The 23,540-nt window shown below is 47.8% G+C and overlaps 1 protein-coding gene across 4 annotated transcripts in view; it reads left to right on the top strand.

Annotated features, from left to right (window-relative positions):
* NUP153 (nucleoporin 153) overlaps window positions 1-23,540 on the top strand; it is an 81,540-nt gene that overhangs the window by 12,606 nt on the left and 45,394 nt on the right. Inside the window, exons 2-8 of one of the 4 annotated variants that reach the window (XM_045004940.1) lie at window positions 13,983-14,196; window positions 17,014-17,262; window positions 18,969-19,108; window positions 19,191-19,319; window positions 21,520-21,636; window positions 21,766-21,810; window positions 21,903-21,956. In XM_045004940.1, coding sequence (XP_044860875.1) covers window positions 13,983-14,196; window positions 17,014-17,262; window positions 18,969-19,108; window positions 19,191-19,319; window positions 21,520-21,636; window positions 21,766-21,810; window positions 21,903-21,956 — 948 coding nt within the window. Of the gene's footprint in view, window positions 1-13,979; window positions 14,197-17,013; window positions 17,263-18,968; window positions 19,109-19,190; window positions 19,320-21,519; window positions 21,637-21,765; window positions 21,811-21,902; window positions 21,957-23,540 lie in introns of all 4 variants that reach the window. The other 3 variants (XM_045004939.1, XM_045004941.1, XM_045004942.1) reach the window with 3 other exon arrangements.

Below are 23,540 nucleotides of genomic sequence, written 5' to 3'. Positions count from 1 at the left end.
GACTGTGGGCGGGGCTGATGGCACCCCAGTGTGGTGATCTGGTCACCCTAACTCCAGGTCTCCTTTCTGCCTTGACATCAACCACCATCTTCTTCCAACAGAGGATGTGTGAACCCCCAAAGAAATGACAGAGGCTCCAGCTGTGTAGGCACCCTGCATCACAATCCTCAAGTTTACAGTCTCAGCTGCTTCTTGTGTCGCAGCACCTGAGGGTTGACAGCCAGTCTCCACAATGTCTGCTGCTGCCCCCTTCAGAGGCCATGTGGTCCATTTCCTTCTGATGTGGCACACTATTACAATGGACAAATAGGTCCTGGACATGTCAAATGGCTACTCATCAGAGGGTCGGGCATTCCTCTCTTTCTGGAGTATCTTTTCTTGCTAAAGACATGTGGTTTGTCTGTCAGGTCCCAGTGGGTACATGTGGCAGCTCTTAGCTCTTCTCACCCAGTGGCAGAAGGCTCCTCAGTCTTTACTCATCCTACTACTGCAAAGTTCCTGAAGGAGATATCATAAGGACAGTCTCTCCCATTGCAAAACCGGTCCCTGCCTAGGATCTGAGCCTCATCCTCTCTGCTCTCATGAGATGACTGTTTGAATCCTGGCTTTCTGTTCCTTCCTGCACCTTCCTTGAATGTTGCTTTCTTGATGCCAATTACCTCTGCGAAAAGGGTTGGGGAGCTTGAGTTCCTTATAGCAAACCTGCCTTCTACGATTTTTCACTAGAACTAGTTTTCTTTGTGACTACATCCAAAGTTCATACCTAAAATACCTTCTGAGTTTCACCTTACCTAGACTGTTTGCCTTCCAAAAACCTGTGCATGCAGGGGACATGACTCTTCCTTGGATTTGTGTAGGGCTCTAGCCTTCTACCTGCACAGAAGGGGACTTCCAAAAAGGTGCCAAAGGTTTGTTTGTCACTGTTGCTGAAAGGGTGAAGGAAAAGTCTGTCTCTTCCCAAATAGTCTCTAAGTGGATTTCCTCCTGCATCGTTCTGTGCTATGATCATATGAAAGTCCATCCTCCTTAAACTGTCAGGGCCCATTCTGTGAGAGTCCAAGTGCTCTCAGTATCCTCATGACAGGGAATCCTGCTCTCAGATATGCAGAATAGCTACTTGGGGCTCTGTATTCATCTTCACCAGGCACTATGCTCTGGTCCAAACTTCGGCTGTGAAATGCTTTCTTTAGCACAGCAATCCTGCACTCTGTGATATAACAGACTTCCTTGTGCCCTCTTCCTTAATGAGCACTGCTTGGAGTCACCCACAGTGAATACCCATAGGGACTAGCATTTGAAGAAGAAAGGAAGGTTACTCAACTTCTAGTAACTAGAGTTCTTTGAGATGTGTGGTCCCTGTGAATATTGAAGACTGCCTTCCTTTGCTCACGTCCTTCTGGGATCCATGTTAGAATCAGAGCTGGAGAGGCAGTTGATCTGTGCTGCCCTTTATGCCCACTGTTGAAAGCACAAGGAGGCACAAGTGCAGACCAATGGACACTGCTGTTGAAGAGTTTCTGGTCCCCAGTGTACAGAGTGCATTCACACCCACAGTGACTACCCATAGTGACTACACATCTTGTATTCCAGTTACTATAAGATAAGTAATCTTTCTTTCTCCATTCCAAGGGTTAGATCAGGCCTGCACAACTCGTAAAGCGACGAGGGCCATATTACTCCAAAGAAAACAGCTGAGGGCCGCCCCTCGCCCCGCGGAAACAAACCCTCCTTCCCCAGCGCTGCCCCACCGAAACAGCAGTATTGAACCTTGGTAATATGTTATAGCGGGCCCCTAAGGTAGTATAATTAAGGTAAAAGAAAAATGTCTTTTTGCTAGAAGTAGAATAAGATCTTCCCCCAACTTTGTAATCAATTGCCCTGTCGAATGAATGAGGTATGAATGAGGAAGGCGTGGAAGGCAGCACCTCCAGACAGCTGCAACCCTTGGAGACGGGATGGGAGCCAGACCAGATCAGCCCCCCACCACCCCGGCTCGCCTACTCACCCCCCACCACTGCCTGCCCACTCGCCTCCTCAGCCCCCCACCCCTCTGTCTCGCCTACTGAGCCCCCGCCATTGCCCGCCCGCTCGCTTGCTCGCCTCCTCAGCCCCCCCACCTCACCTCCTTACCCTCTGCCACTGCCCGCCCGCCTCTTCAGCCCCCCTCCCTCACCTGCCGCTTGCCTGCTCACCCCCTGCGGGCTGCACAGTGAGCCCACACGGGCCCCTGGGCCGCATGTTGTGCAGGCCTGGGTTAGATGATACATTAGTAAAAATGCATAAGTCCTGTTCACGCTACAGTTTATATCATTGTTACTACATGTGTTAGAGTAGCTCCACTGATAAATTGTGGGGCCTAGTTTTCCTAGTTTAAACAAGGTGTTTCTGTCCATATATATATTAAACAAAGCAAACCTCCCCATATATATATTTGGGTTATGTAATCACATTTAAACAATTTTTAAAAGGTTACCATAGGATAGTCTATGACCTCATCATATACGAGTGTGCATCATGTGTGGATGAGTCCTTTATAGATTAAAAAAAATAAAAACACAACAGACTTGTCCTTACTAGTGTCTCACATTTTTATTTTCATGCTTAATTTATTTGAAATATTACTCTGCACAGTAATGTAGCCCCAATTTCACGGTTCTCAATTAAGTATGACTATGCTAGTTGTTCAGACATCTAATTGAGGACTTTCAATTCTGATTGTCATTCATTTGCTAAGTATTTTGGCCAAAGGTGTTGTAAGTTATGATTCTGTTTTATCTTGGGGGTGCTTAGCAACGCTAATTGTCACAAACAGATCACTTCAGTGGTCCATTCTCTGCACTGGCTCCCCATTGAATAGAGAAGTTATCGGTCCTAAATTTTAAAGCTCTTCATGGGAGTGGTGCTCTCTCCCCTCTCCCTGAGAGATTGCCTTTTCTGTGATGACCTTGCATGATAGCTGCATTCCACTGGAAGAATAAAATCGCTGACCAATAGGTGGAAGTTTGTAAATGTGGAGACAGAACTTTTACAGCTCTTCCACCGAACTCACAAGCAAACATTAAAAAAGTTAATTGAGCTATTTTTTTTTTCCAGACTGGGAAGGAAGAAAGGGGAGGGGATTGTTACTCCTGTTTTTAAATAAGTGTTCAGATAATATGGTGAAGTGCCCATATAAGCACATAATCAATATGAGATGGATTGGAAAAGGTATTTCTGGATGATTTTCTATTCAGTACATGTCCAAGTATTTGTCAGGAGTGTTGTACTCTACTTTGCCATCCTGCTGCCATGCCTGTTTTTAAATAAAAGTTCTAATTTTAGTCTGAAACAATTTTTCTTTGTATGAAGAGAATCAGTACCATCAGTTCTGAGCTGGCTTTCCGTTTTTACAGTTCTAACTTTTGTTTTTGTTCAATTGTAGATGTATTTTACACTATGTAAATCTGGTAGTCTTGGTGCAAACAGAGTTAGCTAAATCCCCAGTCTCTCTTCTTAGCGTTGCCAGAGATTCCTCTCAATTTTTCCTTGCATTTTAGTGTAGTGCCCATAATAGTGATGAAGATGCATATTAGTATTTTAAATTTATATATTTCTTTTTTTCTTTCCAGTGTTGTAACTGATGGCTATCTCAAGGTGTTATACCTAACATGTGCTCTGATAGTAATATGTTGTGCCTGTCGTTGATCAGTACTAAGGCTTGCATGCAGCCTGTAGTCTCACATTTTCCACTCTTATGCGGTTTTATGAAATGTTTACTCTGTATACTATAGGATATAAACATAGAATATATTTACCTAGACAAAGACACTCAATATTGGGGAAGCTGGGCAGGAACAGGCTTTAACCAACTGGTACCCTGAATTCCTTAGACCTGGGAATGGCTCGGTATGTCTTCTCTTGCAGAGTATACACTGTGGATTGGTGGTAATGATAGGCTGGGTATTTGCTTTGCAAGCAGTACTAAAATGTAGAACATTGCAGTATCTTCTCTGAGATGTTTGGATCTAGTAAACTAGCTAGATATTTTTTAAAGCGTTTCCAGGTCTCAGTTTAGATAATGAAAGAAAAACAAGCTGGTATTGAGAGACAATCCTTCATTCGGGATTTTAGAAACAAAATTTTGGAAGTATTCCAATTGCCCTAAATGAAGCAAACATTCCAAAGGATTATGTAATTGGTGGCATGCCAGTAACATGTTGTTTGGAGCAAAATACGGATATTAAATAAGTAATTTACCGATGCTTCATTTAAAAAAAATAAAAATAAAACCAAATATACTGTTCTGTCATACTTTACTCCTGGGGAAATTCTTCATCCAAAATTAAAAATTCTGTGCACAATATTTTAAAATTCTGCCTATTTTATTTGTCAAAATAACATAACATAATCATGCCAGTTTCAATTATTTTGGTAATTTATTTCAAAATATGTGTCTGCAAGTACATCTGTAGCAATACAGACAACAAAAATGATTCAGGAAATGTTTTCTGACAAATAAATTCTTTACTAGGCATGTTAATACAGAACTTTGAGTAATAATTCATTAAAACTACAATACCAAAACTATGTCCCACACCCCTCAAAAGCAGGCCAAAGGCTTGTGGAAGTCGGGGTAACGGAGATCTGATGATCGGGGACATAATTGCTCGAGAGGAGCCTGGGAGTGAAACTGGCAGGTTGTTGAGTGTAGCTGTGAGACGTATGGAACAGTTTTTTGGGGAGGAGGGAGGGAAGGACTGTTAGAGAGTTAGGGAGCCTCCTCCATGCAGAACCTGGCTGACCCCTAGCCTCTCCCATTCAGCCAGACACCTCTGCCCCTATCCCCATGTGTCCCAGCATCCCATTCAGCCAGGCATACTGTCACATGTCCCCATGTGTCCCTGCACCCCCACTCCCCATTCAGCCAGGCATAGCTGCCGCTGTACCCATGTATCCCTGCACCCCCACTCAGTCATCCCCAGTCCCTCTATCCCTGTGTGGCCCTGCACCCCCACCCCATTCAACCCCTGGCTCAATGTTGTCACCCCACTAGCTGCTGCCCCCCACTAGCCCTTCTAAATCTCCATCTGTGTGACACCACCCCCCCCAGCAGCCCCTCGTGTGCCGCTTTATTCCCCCCCCCCTTCCATCCAGTGCATCCTTAAAGGCCCTGTGTGCAGGGCTCTGTGAAGAACATAGCTTCTGCCCCTTCCCTCTGCACAGCTGGCTTCTCCAGCCTGTGGGCCAGCTGCCTCTCTTCTAATGCCACATCCGCCTCTGGTGAGCAAAAGGTGTAATTGCAACTTCTTCTTCGAGTGATTGCTCCAATGCATTCCAGTTAGGTGTGCGCGCCGCGCGTGCACGGCTTCTCCGGAACTTTTTTACCTTAGCTACTCCGGCGGGCCGGCTGGCGCCCCCTGGAGTGGCGCCGCTATGGCGCCGGTTATATACCCCAGCCGGCCCGTCCGCTCCTCAGTTCCTTCTTACCGCCCGTGACGGCAGTTGGAACTGTGGAGTGCTAAACAGTTCTCCACGTCCCTAGCTTTCTCTCTTCTTCATCGTTGTATATAGTTACCATAGTTAGTTGTAGTTATTTAGTTAGTATAGTTAGTGTTAGATAGATAAGGTAAAAAGGGGGGTTTTCCCCTTTTTTTTGCCTTAGCCGGTGCGGGCTCATGCCCAAAGCACCGGGCTTTAAACCCTGCACGGGGTGCCAGAGACCGATGCCCGTGGGAGACCCGCACGACGCCTGTCTCCGCTGCTTGGGCGAAGGGCACCGAACAGACAAGTGCCCGATCTGCTCGAAGTTCAAACCGCGGACCCGCAAGGATCGAGATACCCGCCTAAAGCAGATCCTCATGGAGGCGTCTCTTCAACCAGCGGCACCGCCCGCACCGGTCCCGCGGCCTCCTCCCATGCAGGACACACCGCCGGCACCGAGTCGCTCCACGTCTGCGGCACCGCCGGCGAAGAAGGCGGTGACGAAGTCTCGGCACCGCTCGCTTTCGCCCGCCAGGAAACAGAGACTGGCGAAGGCTTTGGCTCAGGCTCGCGTAGAGGACTCTGCCAAAGCGACTCCGCAGCCTGCAGCCCCCGTGGTGCCTCTGCACAAGCCGTGCACTGCACCGGTGACTCCGGCGACGCAAGGGCCGTCGAGTCCGGCGCCGCCACGCTCCCCGGTGCCGTCCGTGGTCGAGCCTCGGCCGCCGTCAACGCCGGAGATTTTCGCCTCCGCGCGAGAGCTGATACAGCTCCTAGAGGCTCCAGGCCTCCGGCCCCCGGCACCGCCAGTGCGGGCTGTCGTGTCCAAGGGAAAACCGGCCGCGATGATCCGGCCACCATCCCTGGAATCACGGCGTGGACGTCGTACACGGTCCCGGTCTCGTTCCCGCACCGTCGACAGGTCCCCGTCCCGCCGATCGCGATCCCGGCACCGCTCTCCATCGCGGCACCGATCACAGTCTGCTCGTCGGTCGCAGTCCCGGTACCGCTCCTCTTCGCGGCACCGGTCGTACTCCCGGCGTCACACCAGATCCAAGTCGCCACCGCATCGGCACCGACGGTCTCTGTCACGGCACCGTTCCCGGCGCTGCGACTCCCGCGGCCGCTCCAGACGTCGCAGCTCGCGCTCTTGGTCGAGCTCCCGGCACCGGTCGAGCTCCCGGCACCGCGATGACCGTGGTCATTCCCGGCACCGGAGATCTTACTCCCGGTCGAGCTCCCGGCACCGATCCAGCCCCCGGCGCCGGTCGAGCTCCCCGGCGCCGGTCGAGCTCCCCGGCGCCGGTCGAGCTCCCCGGCGCCGGTCGAGCTCCCGGCGCCGGTCGAGCTCCCGGCACCGTGGAGAGAGTCATGCGAGGTCGCCTTCCCGGCACCGAGTGGAAGGGCATCCCGCTGCGGTATGCCCTGGAATCTCCTCGGCACCTCCCTGGCCTTCTCGCCCTGAGTCGGTCGCCTCCGGCGCAGAAGCCTATGGGCTCCCGCCTCCGACGCCACCAGCCCAGCCTCGCGGTGCGCAGCAGTGGGGATTTTGGGTGCCATGGGCCCAATATGAGTCAGACGGTGTGCCCTTTCTGCCGGGGCCTCCAGGGGCCCAGCGCAGAGTCCCAGAGGCGTCGATATCTCGACCACCGCCATCACCACCACCAGCTATTCCGGTGGAGTCAGAGGGCCCCTCCGAACCCCCAGTGCACCACGCAGTGGACCCCTCGTCGGCCGAGGTCGTCCAGGAGTTATCCTCCGCATCCTCACCCGATGAGGCGGTGGCCGGCGCGGCGTCAAAGAAGCCGCCCCCCGTTGATGCGAAGGCGCATCAGGACCTGCTCCACCGTGTGGCGATGGCTATGGCCCTCCCTGTGGAGGAGGTAAAGGAGGACGAGGACCCCATCACAAACGTGGTGGGGTCAGACATGCCAGTACGGGTTGCGTTACCTTTTGTGCGCACAGTCCAAAGGAACGCCACCACTATTTGGCAAACGCCCGCATCTGTGCCTCCCACAGCCCGTGGCGTCGAAAGAAAGTACTCAGTCCCTCCCACGGGCTATGAGTACTTGTATGTGCATCCGGCTCCGGACTCCCTAGTTGTACAGTCCGTCAATGATAGAGAGCGAAACGGCCAGCCGGCCCCTGCTCCAAAGTCAAAGGACGCACGACGGATGGACCTGCTCGGCCGAAAGGTCTATTCTGCGGGGGGTCTGCAGATGAGGATTGGTAACCAGCTGGTCCTCCTGGCCAGATACGTGTTTGACATACTCACGTCTCTGGACAAGTTCTCTGACCTCCTGCCGTCGACATCCCGCCAGGACTTCACCACTATGTTGGAAGAAGGGAGGCGATCCTCTCGGTCCTCCATTACAGCCGCCCTCGACGTGGCGGACTCAGGGGCACGCACCTTAGCATCGGGGGTCACGATGCGGCGCATCGCCTGGCTCCAATCTTCTACCCTGCCTCCGGAAGTACAGTATACTCTCCAGGATCTGCCCTTTGACACCAAGGGGTTATTCTCGGAGAAGATGGACTCGCGGATCCAGTCTCTAAAGGATGGCCGGGTGGCGATACGTACACTCGGTATGCATACGCCGGTGACGCAGCGCAGGCCATTCCGCCCACAGCCTTCCCGGTATCTGTCGCGGTACCGGCCCTACCCGGCTCGGCGACCGGCCCAAAATCGCCGTCGCCCATTGGGCAACCGCCGAAACCAGGGCCAGGCCGCTTCCAAAGCCCCGCACGCGGCCAAGCAACCCTTTTGATGGGACGCACGAGGGCTGCACATCACTCTCCCCTCCGGATCCTTCCCGTTTATTTCACGACCGCCTCTCCCGCTTCTTCTCGGCGTGGTCCCGTGTGACGTCGGACAGCTGGGTACTCAGCACGGTCCACTCGGGATACCGTCTCCAGTTTGTTTCACCCCCTCCTTCCCACCCACCTTCCCTGTCCCTCTTCAGGGACCCCTCTCACGAGCAGGTCCTCATACAAGAGGTCCAGACTCTGTTGAGCGTGGGTGCCATCGAGGAGGTGCCTCCCTCCAGGCGGGGCAGGGGATTTTACTCCAGGTATTTCCTCATCCCCAAGGCGAAAGGCGGGCTACGTCCTATCCTGGACCTTCGCGGGCTGAACAGATACCTGCTCAAGCCCAAGTTCCGCATGGTCACCTTGGGGACCATCATTCCCTCCCTGGATCCGGGAGACTGGTTTGCTGCCCTCGACATGAAGGACGCCTACTTCCATGTCGCGATCTACCCCCCTCATCGGCGCTACCTTCGGTTTGTGGTCAACGACGCCCACTACCAGTTCGCCGTGTTGCCGTTCGGCCTATCGACCGCCCCCAGAGTGTTCACCAAATGCATGGCGGTCGTCGCCGCAGCCCTACGACGGAGTCAGATACATGTTTACCCGTATCTGGACGACTGGCTGATTCGAGGTCAGTCCCGACAACTGGTGGGGAATCAGCTGACAGAGATCCTGGCTCTCTTTCGGCGGCTCGGCCTTCTCATCAACGTCGACAAGTCCACTTTGATTCCGACACAGCGCGTCGAATTCATCGGCGCGGTCCTCGACTCCACGGTGGCCAGAGCCTCGCTCCCTCGAGCTCGGCACCAGACAATGGTCTCCCTCATCCGGGACCTCGTCAATTTCCCGACTACGACGGTACGGGCATGCCTTCGCCTCCTAGGCCACATGGCATCATGTACGTATGTCACCGCGTATGCGCGGCTCCACCTCCGTCCGTTCCAGTCCTGGCTCGCGACGGTGTACCGCCCGCGTCGCGACTCCATCGACATGGTGGTCACGGTCAACAGGACGACCCTCGACTCCCTCCGCTGGTGGCTCGACCCGGAGGTCGTGTGCGCCGGAGTCCCGTTCCACCCTCCTCGGCCATCGGCAACGTTGACCACGGACGCCTCTGCGCTCGGATGGGGGGCTCACCTGGGGGACCTTCACACTCAAGGTCTCTGGTCAGCGCACGAGCTCGCACTCCACATCAATGTCCGCGAGCTCCGAGCGATCCGCCTCGCATGTCACACCTTTCGGTCCAACCTGCATGGCCGCTGTGTGACAGTGTTCACGGACAATACAACAGCAATGTTCTACGTGAACAAGCAGGGCGGAGCTCGCTCGTCCCCCCTCTGCAAGGAAGCGATCCTCCTGTGGGACTTCTGCGTGACCCACTCCATTCACCTGGAAGCGTCTTTTCTTCCGGGAGTGCAGAACACGCTGGCTGACCATCTCAGCAGGTCGTTTCTCTCCCACGAGTGGTCCCTTCGTCCCGACGTTGCACACACGATCTTCCAGAGGTGGGGGTTTCCCCGGGTCGACCTCTTCGCCTCCAAGGCGAACAGGAAGTGTCTCCAGTTCTGCTCGTTCCGGGGTCACTCGCCGGGCTCTCTGTCGGACGCCTTCCTGTATCCCTGGGAGACTCACCTCCTCTACGCCTTCCCTCCGTTCCCGCTCGTGCACAGAGTGCTCCAGAAGCTTCGGAGGGATCGAGCCACCGTCATACTCGTGGCTCCGGCCTGGCCGAGGCAGCATTGGTACACCCTGCTCCTCGAGCTCTCCGTTCGGGATCCCATACCGCTCCCGTTATGGCCGGACCTCATCACGCAGGACTTCGGCAGGCTCCACCATCCGAACCTGCAGTCCCTCCATCTTACAGCCTGGTACCTGCATGGTTGACCCACGCAGAGAGGGATTGTTCGGCGGCCGTGCAGCAAGTCCTGTTGGAAAGCAGAAAGCCTTCCACTCGTTCCACCTACCTGGCGAAATGGAAGAGGTTCGCACTCTGGTGTGACCAACAGGGGCTCAACCCATTCGTGGTACCGGTCCCTACCATCCTGGACTACCTCTGCTACCTTAAGGAGCAAGGTTTGGCGGTTTCCTCCTTGAGGGTCCACCTCGCAGCAGTGTCCGCCTTTCGTCCATCGGTGGAGAGTCGCTCCGTCTTTTCCAACCCGATGGTTTCCCGCTTCCTGAAAGGCCTCGACCGCTTATACCCGCCGGTTCGACGTCCTGCCCCAACCTGGGACTTGAACCTCGTCCTGGCCAGACTCGTGTCCACCATTCGAGCCTATGGCCACATGCTCTCTCCTTTACCTCTCCTGGAAGACGGCCTTCCTGGTTGCCATAACATCGGCAAGACGAGTATCGGAGCTCCGAGCGTTGACGGTGGGCCCGCCCTACACCGTCTTCCACGCAGATAAGGTGCAGCTTCGTCCTCACCCGGCCTTCCTGCCAAAGGTGGTCTTGGCTTTCCACCTTAATCAAGACATCTTTCTTCCGGTCTTCTTCCCGAAGCCCCATACCACGCCTCGGGAACAACAGCTCCACACCCTCGACGTCCGTCGAGCGCTTGCTTTTTACATCGAGCGGACGAAGCCCTTCCGGCGTTCCACACAGCTCTTCGTAGCAGTCGCCGATCGCATGAAAGGCGAGCCGGTCTCTTCCCAGCGCATCTCCTCCTGGGTAACGCAATGCATCCGGACATGCTACGAGCTGGCTCACGTGCCACCGTGCCGCCTCACCGCTCACTCCACGAGAGCGCACGCCTCGTCTACCGCCTTCCTGGCCCATGTCCCTATCCAGGACCACCTGGTCTTCGGTCCACACCTTCGCCTCCCACTACGCGTTGGTGCAGCAGTCTAGAGACGACGCAGCCTTCGGCTCTGCGGTATTACACTCCGCCACGTCTCACTCCGACCCCACCGCCTAGGTAAGGCTTGGGAATCACCTAACTGGAATGCATTGGAGCAATCACTCGAAGAAGAAGAGACGGTTACTCACCTGTAGTAACTGTTGTTCTTCAAGATGTGTTGCTCCAATCCATTCCAGACCCGCCCTCCTTCCCCACTGTCGGAGTAGCCGGCAAGAAGGAACTGAGGAGCGGACGGGCCGGCTGGGGTATATAACCGGCGCCATAGCGGCGCCACTCCAGGGGGCGCCAGCCGGCCCGCCGGAGTAGCTAGGGTAAAAAAGTTCCAGAGAAGCCGTGCACGCGCGGCGCGCACACCTAACTGGAATGGATTGGAGCAACACATCTCGAAGAACAACAGTTACTACAGGTGAGTAACTGTCTCTTCCCTTCTCCTCACCATCAGAATCAGTTATTCTGTGGGGGAGAGGGGAATCTGTGGGAGACAATAATTCTGTGCTTGCACAGTGGTGCAGAATTCCCTCAGGAGTAATACTTCAAGATCACTTTGTTACTTAGGCATAGCAATATGCAGTTTCATTTTGAGATTCATGCATTCTAAGAAATTGGAGTAAACTGACAAGAAAAAGGAAAATCTTGAGAACTTGGCTGGATGTGTACATTTACAGCCTGATAAAGATGCTTATTGGTGGCTAATTTCCACTTGTTATTTACATTATTTGACTATTTTAAGGTATGATCTGAACTTCATGCATAGTCTTTTAGCTTCTCGGTTCATTAAGGCAAATTGCAGTTTTGCAGCTGATGTTCTTTAATGCTATTGGCTTGAAAGCTAATTAAATTATTTTCTTTAAAAAAACCTGATGTAGTTTCATGTAACACACCTGCTCTGGGTTCCCTTACCACTTGTTGTGGTTTTACAAACACACTTTCTTCTTTTAAATTTTTTTTTCTTTCCTATTGCTGTGTGAAAGGCCAATGCAAATAGGTGGAACTGTCACATGCATAAAGTAGTTTCATGGTATTTCTGCATTTACAGACACTGCACACCCAGCTAGCACGAGTATAAATAGCAATATAGATGGTGAGGCACAGCTTAGATGAGTAGAGTGACCTATGTGTCTAACCATAGGGCAGGGGTTCTCAATCTTTTTCTTTTCTGCGGCCCCCCTCAACATGCCATAAAAACTTCACGACCCAGCTGTGCCACAACAATGTTTTTTCTGCATATAAAAGCCAGGACCGATGCTAGGGGGTAGCAAGCAGGGCAATTGCCGGGGGCCCCGCAAAGCTAAGTTGGTTAGTCTTCAGCCCCATGTGGCAGGGCTCATTGCCCTGGGCTGCAGTCCTGCATGATGGGGCTTTGGCTTGCTGCCCTGGATCCTAGCAAGTCTAACTCAATTCAGGTTTCACGGACCCCCTGAAACCTGCTCATGGCCCCCCAGGGAGCCCTGGACCTCAGGTTGAGAACCACTGCCCTAGGGTATATACCCTACATGGCTCTCTATGTGCCCAAGCAGTGCTTCCCAGATCTACACTGCTACTTTAGCAGTGTAGTGTCCCACTGCCTCCATGCTGCCGGAGCCTTTCCCCACCACAATGAAAGACTCCAGCGGTGAGGGGAAGGTTCCAGAAGGGGGAAGGCAGTGGGGAAACATTCCAACAGCTCTCCCCTGCCAGAGGCTTTCCCCATTGCTTCCTGCCACCACAGGCTTTCGCTGTAGTGAGTGTGGATGCAGCCTGCCTTTTATTGTAGTTACATGTACCCTGCACACCGCCACAAGTGTAGACAAGGTCTCAAATACAGAAAGTAAATTAAAGGACCAGAGGGTTATTTTAAAATAAAGTTGGGGAATGAAATTGTGACATAAACAGTTTGCATATTTAATTGTTTTATATACTTTTTATTTCTGCTTGTGATTCTTTTTGAAGAGTGGATATTTAAACTCCCCTCCCCACTGAATTATAACGTTCATTTATTAAATGTGTCATTGAGTGAAACTTAACCAAGGTGGAAGAGCAGAACACTAATTATTTTGACAGTGTCACATAGATACATTCTTCATGCCATAGATACTATTGAAATGTAGCCAAGTTTCTTCCAGGTACTTTTCAACATCAACTTAGTTCAAGAGCACAATGTCTTCAGCCCTCCAAAATTAATGACCAATTGATGACTCTTTTTCAATAACACTAATATAACAATGATAAATCAGCATTGATTACTCACTCATATTAACGGTTCATCAGAGGATGCAGATATTTGTTCAAAGCATAGTATTTTATAGATCTTGATACAAGAAGTCAATGTTTAAAATGCCATGAGCAAAAAATCTTGAGGCTGATGGTTGTTGGAAATAACTTGATGTCACTGTAGATGTTGATTAAAGGTTTCTTTGCACATATGGTTGTACCTGATTAACTCCCTATAGGGACACATTTATTGTAGAAAAAGAATATCCACATATGAAATTAATCAGGAGCAACTCCATGTGTAGACAAGCACTAAGAGAAGGGGTAGGAAGAGGGTCGTCTTACATTGGAGGAAGAACGTAGCTTAGTGACCTGGCTCCTGAAGTTCAATCAGAGTTTTGAGAATTAGGTGAGAGAAGGGCACCATAGAGATTGAGAACTCTGATAAAGGGAAATAAATACATTGTCCAATGAATAGTCTTCATATTTGTCCTCAAGAAATATAATACTTTCTTTTAAGGGTTTGAAATTCTTGTCTGTTTTCATTTTGTCAGCAGCTCTTGCCTGACATCTGTCTTTAGTGTCTGTGTGTAATGTTGCATGTTAGAATATATTTTTGAGTTCATGCTTGTGGTTAAATATAAGCACTTTCTTTTTCAAGCAGGGAATCATTAGCAGAGTTACAGAATCAGTGAAGAATATCGTACCAGGGTGGTTACAAAGGTACTTCAATAAAAGTGAAGATGAATGTGTAGATGCAAGCGAACCTACAAGCCAGCAGGAAACTCCAGTAAACTACCATCATGGTTATGCAGATGATGACACCCCAGTGTTTGATGGGAGGGTCACTCCTGAGTCAACAAGAATTAATTTAGAAGGTATGTGGGAGATTGCAATCAAAACTGTAGCCAGTTAGTTGAATAATCTTTATTCATAGATTTACATTTCTGAATTAATTGTAACTTAAGGGAAATTGGAAGGAAAAGCGATTTTACAAAATCTGATACAAATGTTTTAATAACTTTTTTCAATTTTAAGTGTAGACATGTCATTTGAAACATTGTCTTCCTGTGTGTGATGAGTGTCCTGTAGGGAATTATATGTCAATGAGTTTCATGTAATCCATTAAATAGCTGTTAAATGGTCATGATTTTTAGTCAGAAGTAAGCTGGATTGTTTATAAACAAAAGATCTCTAGATGAAAAACTCTTATCCCATTACCATAGAAACATTGGTTATGTTTCTTGTTTTGGGAACTGTGATACTGATGAGCAGTCCTAGAATGAGTGGAGGATACCCTCCTCGTAGTCCTGACCTTTTTAATCAGGCTCCTTTGATCAGTAATAGAGGTGATAAATTCAGGTTAGTTCTTAATTACTTTAAAATTAAGATACCTATAAACATGACACGGTTGGCAGGACATGTCAATAGTTTCTCAGGTTTGCAGTGCAGGACTATCCAGATACTCCCATCTGTGAGCTTGTATTAAAAATGTTTGCTGTGATGGTGATGACCAAAACTGCTAGCCTGGGTAAGGAGGTCATTTGTGTGCATCTATCCTTAGGTGACTGTCAAATTGGAGAAAGTTAGTTGCCTCTGCTAGCAACACTATCTGAAGAAGACTTTAAGGGCAAATAAAGCCTTGGCTACACTTGAGTTACAGTGCTGGTGGTGGATTTACAGCGCTGTAACTCACTCCCCGTCCACACTGGCAAGGCACATACAGCGCTGTATCTCCCTGGCTACAGCGCTGGTTGTACTCCACCTCCACGAGAGGAATAAAGAGAATAGGGCGCGGGGGCACCAGTGTAAACAGGGAATAATCTTACTACGCTGTAACTGACCTCCGGAAGCTTCCCATAATGCTTTTAAGTAAAGATAACTCTCTTTGTTTTGTTGTGATGCCTCTGTTTGTTTTGTTGTGAACTCGGGGCTCCCGGAGCTGCTTATCAAAAAAACAAACACAACTACTGTTTGCTGTGAATGAGCTCCCTTTGGAACGCCCACAGCTAGTGTTTGCTTGAAGAGAGAGGAAGGAAGGGGCTTGAGGAGAGAAGCAGCATGGCGGGAGGGAGGGAGGGGGGGTCCGTTTCGGGGAGGCCGCTTATCTGGTCTGTGAGGAAAAAAACAAAGAGGGCTATTTGCTTTCAGTGAATGGGTCGGAACTTGCAAGGCAGCTGCTTGACAGAGTGTCGGCTCCAAAAATCCACTCTCTCTCTCCCCCACGCTCCCTGTCACACTCCACCCCACCCCTCTCTTTTGAAAAGCACGTTGCAGCCACTTGAACGCTGGGATAGCTGCCCATAATGCACCATTCCCAGTGCCGCTGCAAATGTGGCCACGACAGTGCGCTGGTAGTTGTCAGTGTGGCCAGATTGCAGCGCTTTCCCTACTCAGCTGTACAAAGACAGGTTTAACTCCCAGCGCTGTACAGCTGCAAGTGTAGCCATACCCTAAGAAAATTTACAGCACTCTCAGTCTTTGACTAGAGAGCAAGTTTTCATAAAGGAATAGGAGATGTCTTCAGGACTGAGGAACACATACTGTCTTCGATGGAGAAGTACTTACAGGACATCTCAGCAAGGCAACCACACAGCAGATTTAATCAAACAACTCCAAAGGATAAGGAATTACACTACTGTCCAGAACGTTTGACCAGTTATGATGTGAATGGGGAATGCCACAGATAAATCTTAATGACTTGAGAACAGAAAAAACAAACTCCATATAATCAGCTTTCAGGAACCATTGACCTGAAGCACAGATGCTCTCTCCCAAGCTGGACCTTTAGCCTGGTATATATTATTCCTCTCCAGATGTTGTCATAAAAATCTGCTGGAGATTGGGCAGACTGGTTAGTGACCCCACCATGATTCTGAACACTGAGCAAATCCATAGATGTTGATATCAATAGCATTTGCTTTCCTAGAACTTTGAGGAAGGCCTCGGGCTCCTTTTAAATAAAATATATTGTAATAGCCATCTCCTTCGCACAAGAACTATAAGACCTAATCCACCAATAGTCAGAACTTCAGACCTTTTGATTTATTTGTGAAGTTGCTCATCTGGTTACTATAGGGTGGCATGAGTTTCACACAAACCAAGAGGTTTGTATCCTCTGTATGCTAAAATCCCAGCAATAACTGATGGCAGGGACCCAACATTTTTCATCTGTAGGGGGAGCCAGTACAATAACATTTAGAGAAGATACCAAAATAAGTAACTTTATTACATATAATCAAGTGACTATTAATACTTTTTATCTAATAGAGATTATATTAATTAGGCGAATTGTCTGTCTGAATCTCATCATTTTCTTCATACATGCATTTTGTAAATATTCATATATTTTGTGTGATGAAAGACCCTGTTTGAGAGTAATTGGACATAGGGGACAAAATTAGGGCTGGTAAGGAAACCTTGACACTGAATTTCCTAACTTCTTTGTACTTTAAAATGTTGTTTAATGTTGCAGGAGGTTAAGTATTTGCATGTAGTGCTGCTGCTGTCATCAGACAGTTAAGTGAAACCCTGTACGGGTGAGGAAAAAGTTAAATTTGGCTTATCTTTATTTTTGTACTTGATACATGGCAGTAGAACGACTGTTGATAGAAAACGGCTCTTGATTTCTGTGTGCTTGTACACTCACCTTGCCTAATAGAATGCTAATTGTGTTTTTTTTAATTCCTCTTTAGAACCGTCCACAAGTAGATCTGCATTAAACTTCTCAGATGTATTAACAAGACCCTCTCTTCATCGGAGTAATTTGAATTGCACCATGTTGGATTCCCCATCACCACATTGTCAGCCCTCCACATCCTCTGCATTTGCAATTGGCAGTTCTGGACTCTCCCTTGTAAAAGAAATCAAAGATTCTACCTCTCAGCATGATGATGATAACATCTCAACTACTAGTGGCTTCTCCTCTAGAGCATCTGATAAAGGTAACTTTCATTTTACTACGGTCATATCTGCCTTATATGATGATTGTGTTTCACAACATGAATAAATTGAGTTTGTTTTGTATGCCATCTGTCATCTCAGTAAATACAAAATTTGTTAGTGTCAATTACTTAGATGTATATCTTCTGGTATTTAAGAATTTAATTTTAAGTATCTGAAATATTACATTACTTTGTAATTTTTAGATGAGTGTTCTGAAAAATGCTGTTATGAGGCTAGGGTGTCTCAGGAATTGGTGATGGAACACGAAGCCTTTCACCTAGGTTATACTCAAATCTGAGTTGAGGTAGTAGTGACTGACAGCTCATTGTACTCATGAAATGGGGTGGTGGTCTCAATCTATTTAATCGTAAATAGATGTTCACATCAAAATCACCAATGTAATTCAGCCCTGAAAAATGGGCTGGGGTGTTCCGCAGGTTAAAGTTGAGGCAATATGGTTAGGGTCATGTGAGGAGACTTGCACTGCCTGTGCTTTACACCTCTACCCTGCTATAACATGACCCGATATAACACGCATTCGCCTATAGCATAGTAGCAGCGGGGCTCCGGCGGCGCTTTAAAGAGTCCGGGGCTCTGGCTGCTGCGGGGAGCCCAGGGCCCTTTAAATCACTGCCGGAGCCCTGCCACTGCTACCCCGGGGCTGCAGCAGCGGGGCTCAGCCGACGATTTAAAGGGCCTGGGCTCTCCGCAGCGGCTGGAGCCTGGAGCTCTTTAAATCACCCCTGGAGCCCTGCCGCCGCTACCCCATATAACGGTGTTTCACCTATAACGCGGTAGGGATTTCTGGCTCCCCACGACTGCGTTATATCGGGGTAGAGGTGTATCTGTTTTTGCACAGAGGACTTCAGTTTTCAATACTGACAAGTCTGTCACATTTCATGAATACTACATTCACTAAGGAAAAACATTCTCAACATTTTAAAGTAAAAATTTTAAGTTTTGGACTGACACCTTTGGAGACTGAGGTTCTTTATCTTCAGAATAAGTGCTGGACAGCACAGGCAGCCATATTGTAGGTCTCCACATACTGTGCATCTAACATAGCTCCTCCAGAAAGGGGGAGAGCAATTCTTAGGGGTGAGGATAGTTGTTTCCATGCTATTGCAATTCTTGGCCTACCTGAATTTGCCAGTAAGAATGCTGGTGGTTTCTGTGGACTATTTGATAGTAACAGGAACAAGAGCATTATCTCATTTCAGATGGATAACTAAAAAGTTACCAGACTTACGAATGAGTCATTTCTGACCTGGGCTAGTCTTGAACCATTAACCTACGTGTCAAGGACTTAGTATCTGATTACCAATCCCCATGTGTTTATAGTCTCCTCCTGTCTTCGTCAGAAAGAAGAAATACTGTTTTATAGTAAATCCATCAGTATTGTTCAGTTCTGTTTAGTTCCTTGAATTCCCATTATAAGGGCTAGTTGTGTATGCACTTTTGTGAACAGGGCCTGGGTTCAGGGATGATGTTGGTGCACCTACTTTTTGATGCAGATTATATTGCCATAATAAACAATATTAGTCTGTTTAAAGAACTCTGAAACCCAGGGGTAGAATAGTGCAGGATTAAATATTGGATTTTATTATGTCTCTCTTTAATGCTGTTTTATATCCAATTTTCTGTGTGTATTAACTAGCTTACAATTTATAATATGATTTACACACACAATGTGTTCTTTTGTCAGATATCGCAGTTTCAAAAAATACATCCGTACCACCTCTCTGGTCCACAGAGACTGAACGATCTCATTCTCTCACACAACATTCTGCTACCAGCTCTAAAAAACCTGCATTCAACTTATCTGCTTTTGGAGCCCTATCCCCTGTGAGTACTGCACAATATAAGTTTTAATCATATTAGTTTTGTGTCCATTTTGCTAACTACCTGTTAATATGTCTCTCTGCAGTCACTTGGTAATGCTTCTGTCCTTAAGACAAGCCAGCTTGGGGATTCTCCATTTTACCCTGGAAAAACCACTTATGGTGGTGCAGCTGCAGCAGCAAGGCAATCTAAAATACGAATTACTCCTTATCAGGTAAGAGAAACTATTGGTGATATGGGTAGGGAAAAGCAGTTGAAATGTAAAATGAAAATGTTGTCTTGAAAACGTGCACATAATAAAGTAAGCTTTTGATCATCTTATCAAATACTTCAGTAGTAGAGACTATACTGTTAGAGAGAGATCACTGACAGTTAGTAATGGGGGAAGAAACTGTCAAATGTAGAAGTCTTTAACCAGGAAAGCTTCCAGTCTTAAAGGTAAATTTCATGAGCTTATTAACCTGTGGGACTACTGGTGATGAATAGTTGCTTATTAAACTGATTTTGAGTTTAAAAACTGTTGTAGAGCAACTGTTGCTTCTCCAGTGTGCATACACCCTCTTGTGCAGTTTTTATATTTCAACAAACAGCCACTAAAAGGAGTGTTGTAGCCATGTTGATTCCAGGATGTGAGAGTCACAAGGTGGGTGAGGTAATATCTCTTAGCGGACCAAATTCTGTTGGTGAAAACTCAAACTCAAGCTTGAAAATTGTCTTTCACCAACAAAAGTTGGTCCAATAAGAAATGTGACTTCACCCACCTTGTCTCACTGGAGAAGTGATACTAAGTCCTTGGCTCTCATGAAGACCTGTGCTTCTCTTGTTCTTCCTGGATGTAAACCAGAATAAGTGAAACACTGAATACAGGTTTCCGTGATGAATTCCATGCATCCTAATCGCTGCTGAGTAGAAAAGTAAAGCGTCAGTCAGACTACCTTGTTTGTGTAATAGCAGTCTGGCCTTAGGAATGTTGTAGAAGCTATCAGTGAAACTTACAAATAGTACAGTGCTGTTTGTTGTCTGAGAGACAGGGGCAAGCTGTATTATAACAAAGTTATACCTTATCATGTATCTTGAAATTGGAAAAGTTGCATTGTAGCAAAAACAGTAGTGATTGCTTTAAAGTTGCATAACAATTTATATATAACTTACACATACTTAACTATACATAGTATGTATGTGTATATAGTGTGTGTGCGTCTATAACATCAGGTAACCTTAACTACAGCAGGAACAGATGTTTGTGCCTATTTGAAAATGTTCATATTTAAAGTAGCAAAGAGTCCTGTGGCATACTATTTACAAACAAGGTAATTTTGCTGACCTTTATTCTTCTACTCAGCAGAGATTAGGATACAATCCTAAATGCAGTGTCAAGATAGACACTGTAACACAATCCATTTAAACATTTACATAATCCTAATGGATTTACATGGCACTTTACAAAGATACAGCTCTTAAGGACAGAGAATGTTTTATAGACTAAGACCATGTCTAATATAATAAATGCTGTAAACAGCCAAAAAAAATTTATTGCAGTTTTTCAAAAATCAGTTTTAAAAAATAAACATACTTGGGCCTGGGGAAGGGGAACTAAAATGGCAAGCTTCCTTTGAAGGAGGGACTAAGCTCATATCCTGCCCATGCTATTTGCTGTGGGTTACAGCCAGTATTACTAGCTGCTTGTACCTTCTATGCTTTGCTTCCTGCCTGCACGTAGCAACAGTGTGATTCATAGCATTTGTCTGTGATTACACAGGGGAACATAGGATGCCAACAATAAATTAGTATTCAAGAAAGTTTTCCAAGTATTCTTCCTTTTGAGCTTTGTTGCTTCTCTTTATAGTTTTATTTGATATGTATTGTTGAAAATATAAAGGTTTCTCTTCTTTATAATGAAGTTACAAGGCACTGTAGTAGCAAAATATAAACTCTGAAAATAATTAAAAAAATAAACTAAAAATTGGAATTCCTGATCATGATGTAAACTGATTAAGATGATTCACTATACTGTCATGTAAATCTGACTTCTCTTGCTTACTCAAAGTACATTCTTCAGAAGTGACTTGCAATATGAGCCTTTACTTAAATTTTCTTTCCTGCCGTCCTTCAAAAAAGATAGCAGGCCCATTATTTTCTTCTTTTTCAGCCTTTTACATTTTGATTAAAAGGCTAGGAATTGAAGTGATTTAAGACATCACTTTGTCCCACACCCTTGTTTCAGGCACATGGGAGGATAATCCAACTCTTGCTGTGAAACCAGTAGGCTCCCATTTTCTTCAATAAGTCCTCATTGAGCTCATTCCCCACATCTCTTCTAAAATATTGGGATCCAACCCATTGTTGTCCCAAAACAAACAAATATATGACTATTGAAGTCCAACATTTTAACATTTATCATGCTAATTTTTCAGACACCAGTCAGAAGACAAATGAAAGCTAAGCAAGCAAATGTGCAATCCTATGGAGTGACAAGTTCCACAGCGCGGCGCATCTTGCAGTCTCTGGAGAAGATGTCAAGTCCTTTAGCAGTAAATGGCTCTCATTTTATTCTATTGTGTTTCAGTGCAAGAGCATGTAACACATTCTAAACTTACCTGCACCATATTGGTGAAAACTTTCTTAATATAGTTTAACTTACTGTAATATTTATTCGACAGGATGCTAAAAGGATTCCATCTTCTGTTGCTTCTCCACTGTCTTCTGTAAGTTGGTCTCTAAACTGTCTTCTCTTCTGTTGCATGCCAACGTCATTGTAAAGAATTTTTCCTCTAATGTGTCGCTTTTTTCCTTACAGCCTGTGGACAGGAACATGCTGGATATTACTCGCTTCCATTTAAAGAGAAAACAGGTAAAGATTTGCTGATACCAAGGTAGTTTATCAATTGAATTAAAATATTTATTACTTTTAAGTACTGTGAAGTTTCTGCAAACCTATAGTGGATATAAACAATAGGATATTAACTCACATAACATTAACATTATATTTTGTTTGGGTTATTAGTGACTAAAATGTTGTCTTGTCCACACTGTAGCTGGGAGGGCTGGGATAGTTATCCACTCCACTTCTGGGGTAGGCTAGTTTCGTGTTGCTCTTTCTTGAAATCTTTTACTAAGAGGAACATGGCTGGAACTCTAAATGGAGCTTTGCTTCTTCCCACTACTTGTTGACAAGCAAGGTGTGTGTTAGACAATAGTTTGAGGAAGGTCTTGTGCCGGAAGAATAACCAGAATTGGAAAAAATAATAAATATTTATAAATGGTGCTAAATGACTTTGCCAGGCTTGTGTTTAAACTAACGAAATAAACTTGTTACATGTGCTCCTTAATGCTTCTGTCTTGAAAAATGGTGGTGTGTCGAGAAGGGAAGGAATTTTGTAATTTCTGGTCACCTCTATAATTTTAACCAATGTTCTTACACATAAGAATAAGTTCTTCTTCGAGTGATTGCTCCTATGCATTCCAGTTAGGTGTGCGCGCCGCGCGTGCACGGCATCTCGGAACTTTTTACCCTAGCAACTCTGGCGGGCCGGCTGGGCGCCCCCTGGAGTGGCGCCGTTATGGCGCTAAATATATACCCCAGCCGGCCCGTCCGCTCCTCAGTTCCTTCTTACCGCCCGTGACGGCCAGTTGGAACTGTGGAGTGCTCTTCGTTCTCCACAATCCCTAGCGTTTACATCTCTCTTGTATATAGTTAGTTTTGTAGTTACAGTTTTAGATAGTTAGTTAGTATAGATAAGGTGAAGGGGGGGGTTCCCCTTTTACCTCACCCGGTGCGGGCTCATGCCCAAGGCACCGGGCTTTAAGCCCTGCGCGGCGTGCCAGAAGCCTATGCCCATCGGAGACCCGCACGACGCCTGTCTCCGTTGCCTGGGCGAAGGGCACAGAACGGACAAGTGTTCGATCTGCTCGACTTTTAAACCGCGGACCCGGAAAGAGCGGGACATCCGCCTGAAGCAGATCCTAATGGAAGCGTCGCTTCGACCACCGGCACCGTCCGCGCCGGCACCGCGAACTGCCTCGGTGCAGAGCGCACTGGCGGCACCGAGCCGCTCCACCTCCGCGGCGCCGCCGATACAGAAAGCGGCTGCGAAGTCGCGGCACCGCTCGCTTTCGCCGAAGAAGAAGCAGAGACAGGCGAAGGCAATAGCTCAGGTCCGCTCTGAGGACTCTGCAAGAGCGGTTGCACAGCCTGCGGCCCCCGCGGTGCCCGTGCACAAGCCGTGCACCGGACCCTTGACTCCGGCGCCGCAAGGGCCGTCGAGTCCGGCACCGCCACGCTCCCCGGTACCGTCCGCGGTTGAGCCCCGGCTACCATCAACGCCGGAGACATTCGCCTCCGCAAGAGATCTGATCCAGCTCATAGAGGCACCAGGCCTCCGGCCCCCGGCACCGCCGGTGCGGGCTGTCGTGTTGGCGGGGAAGCCGGCTAGAA

Source organism: Mauremys mutica, chromosome 2 (assembly GCF_020497125.1).
Source record: "Mauremys mutica isolate MM-2020 ecotype Southern chromosome 2, ASM2049712v1, whole genome shotgun sequence".
Taxonomy (NCBI): domain Eukaryota; kingdom Metazoa; phylum Chordata; order Testudines; family Geoemydidae; genus Mauremys; species Mauremys mutica.
This window is presented reverse-complemented; position numbering and strand designations above follow the sequence as displayed.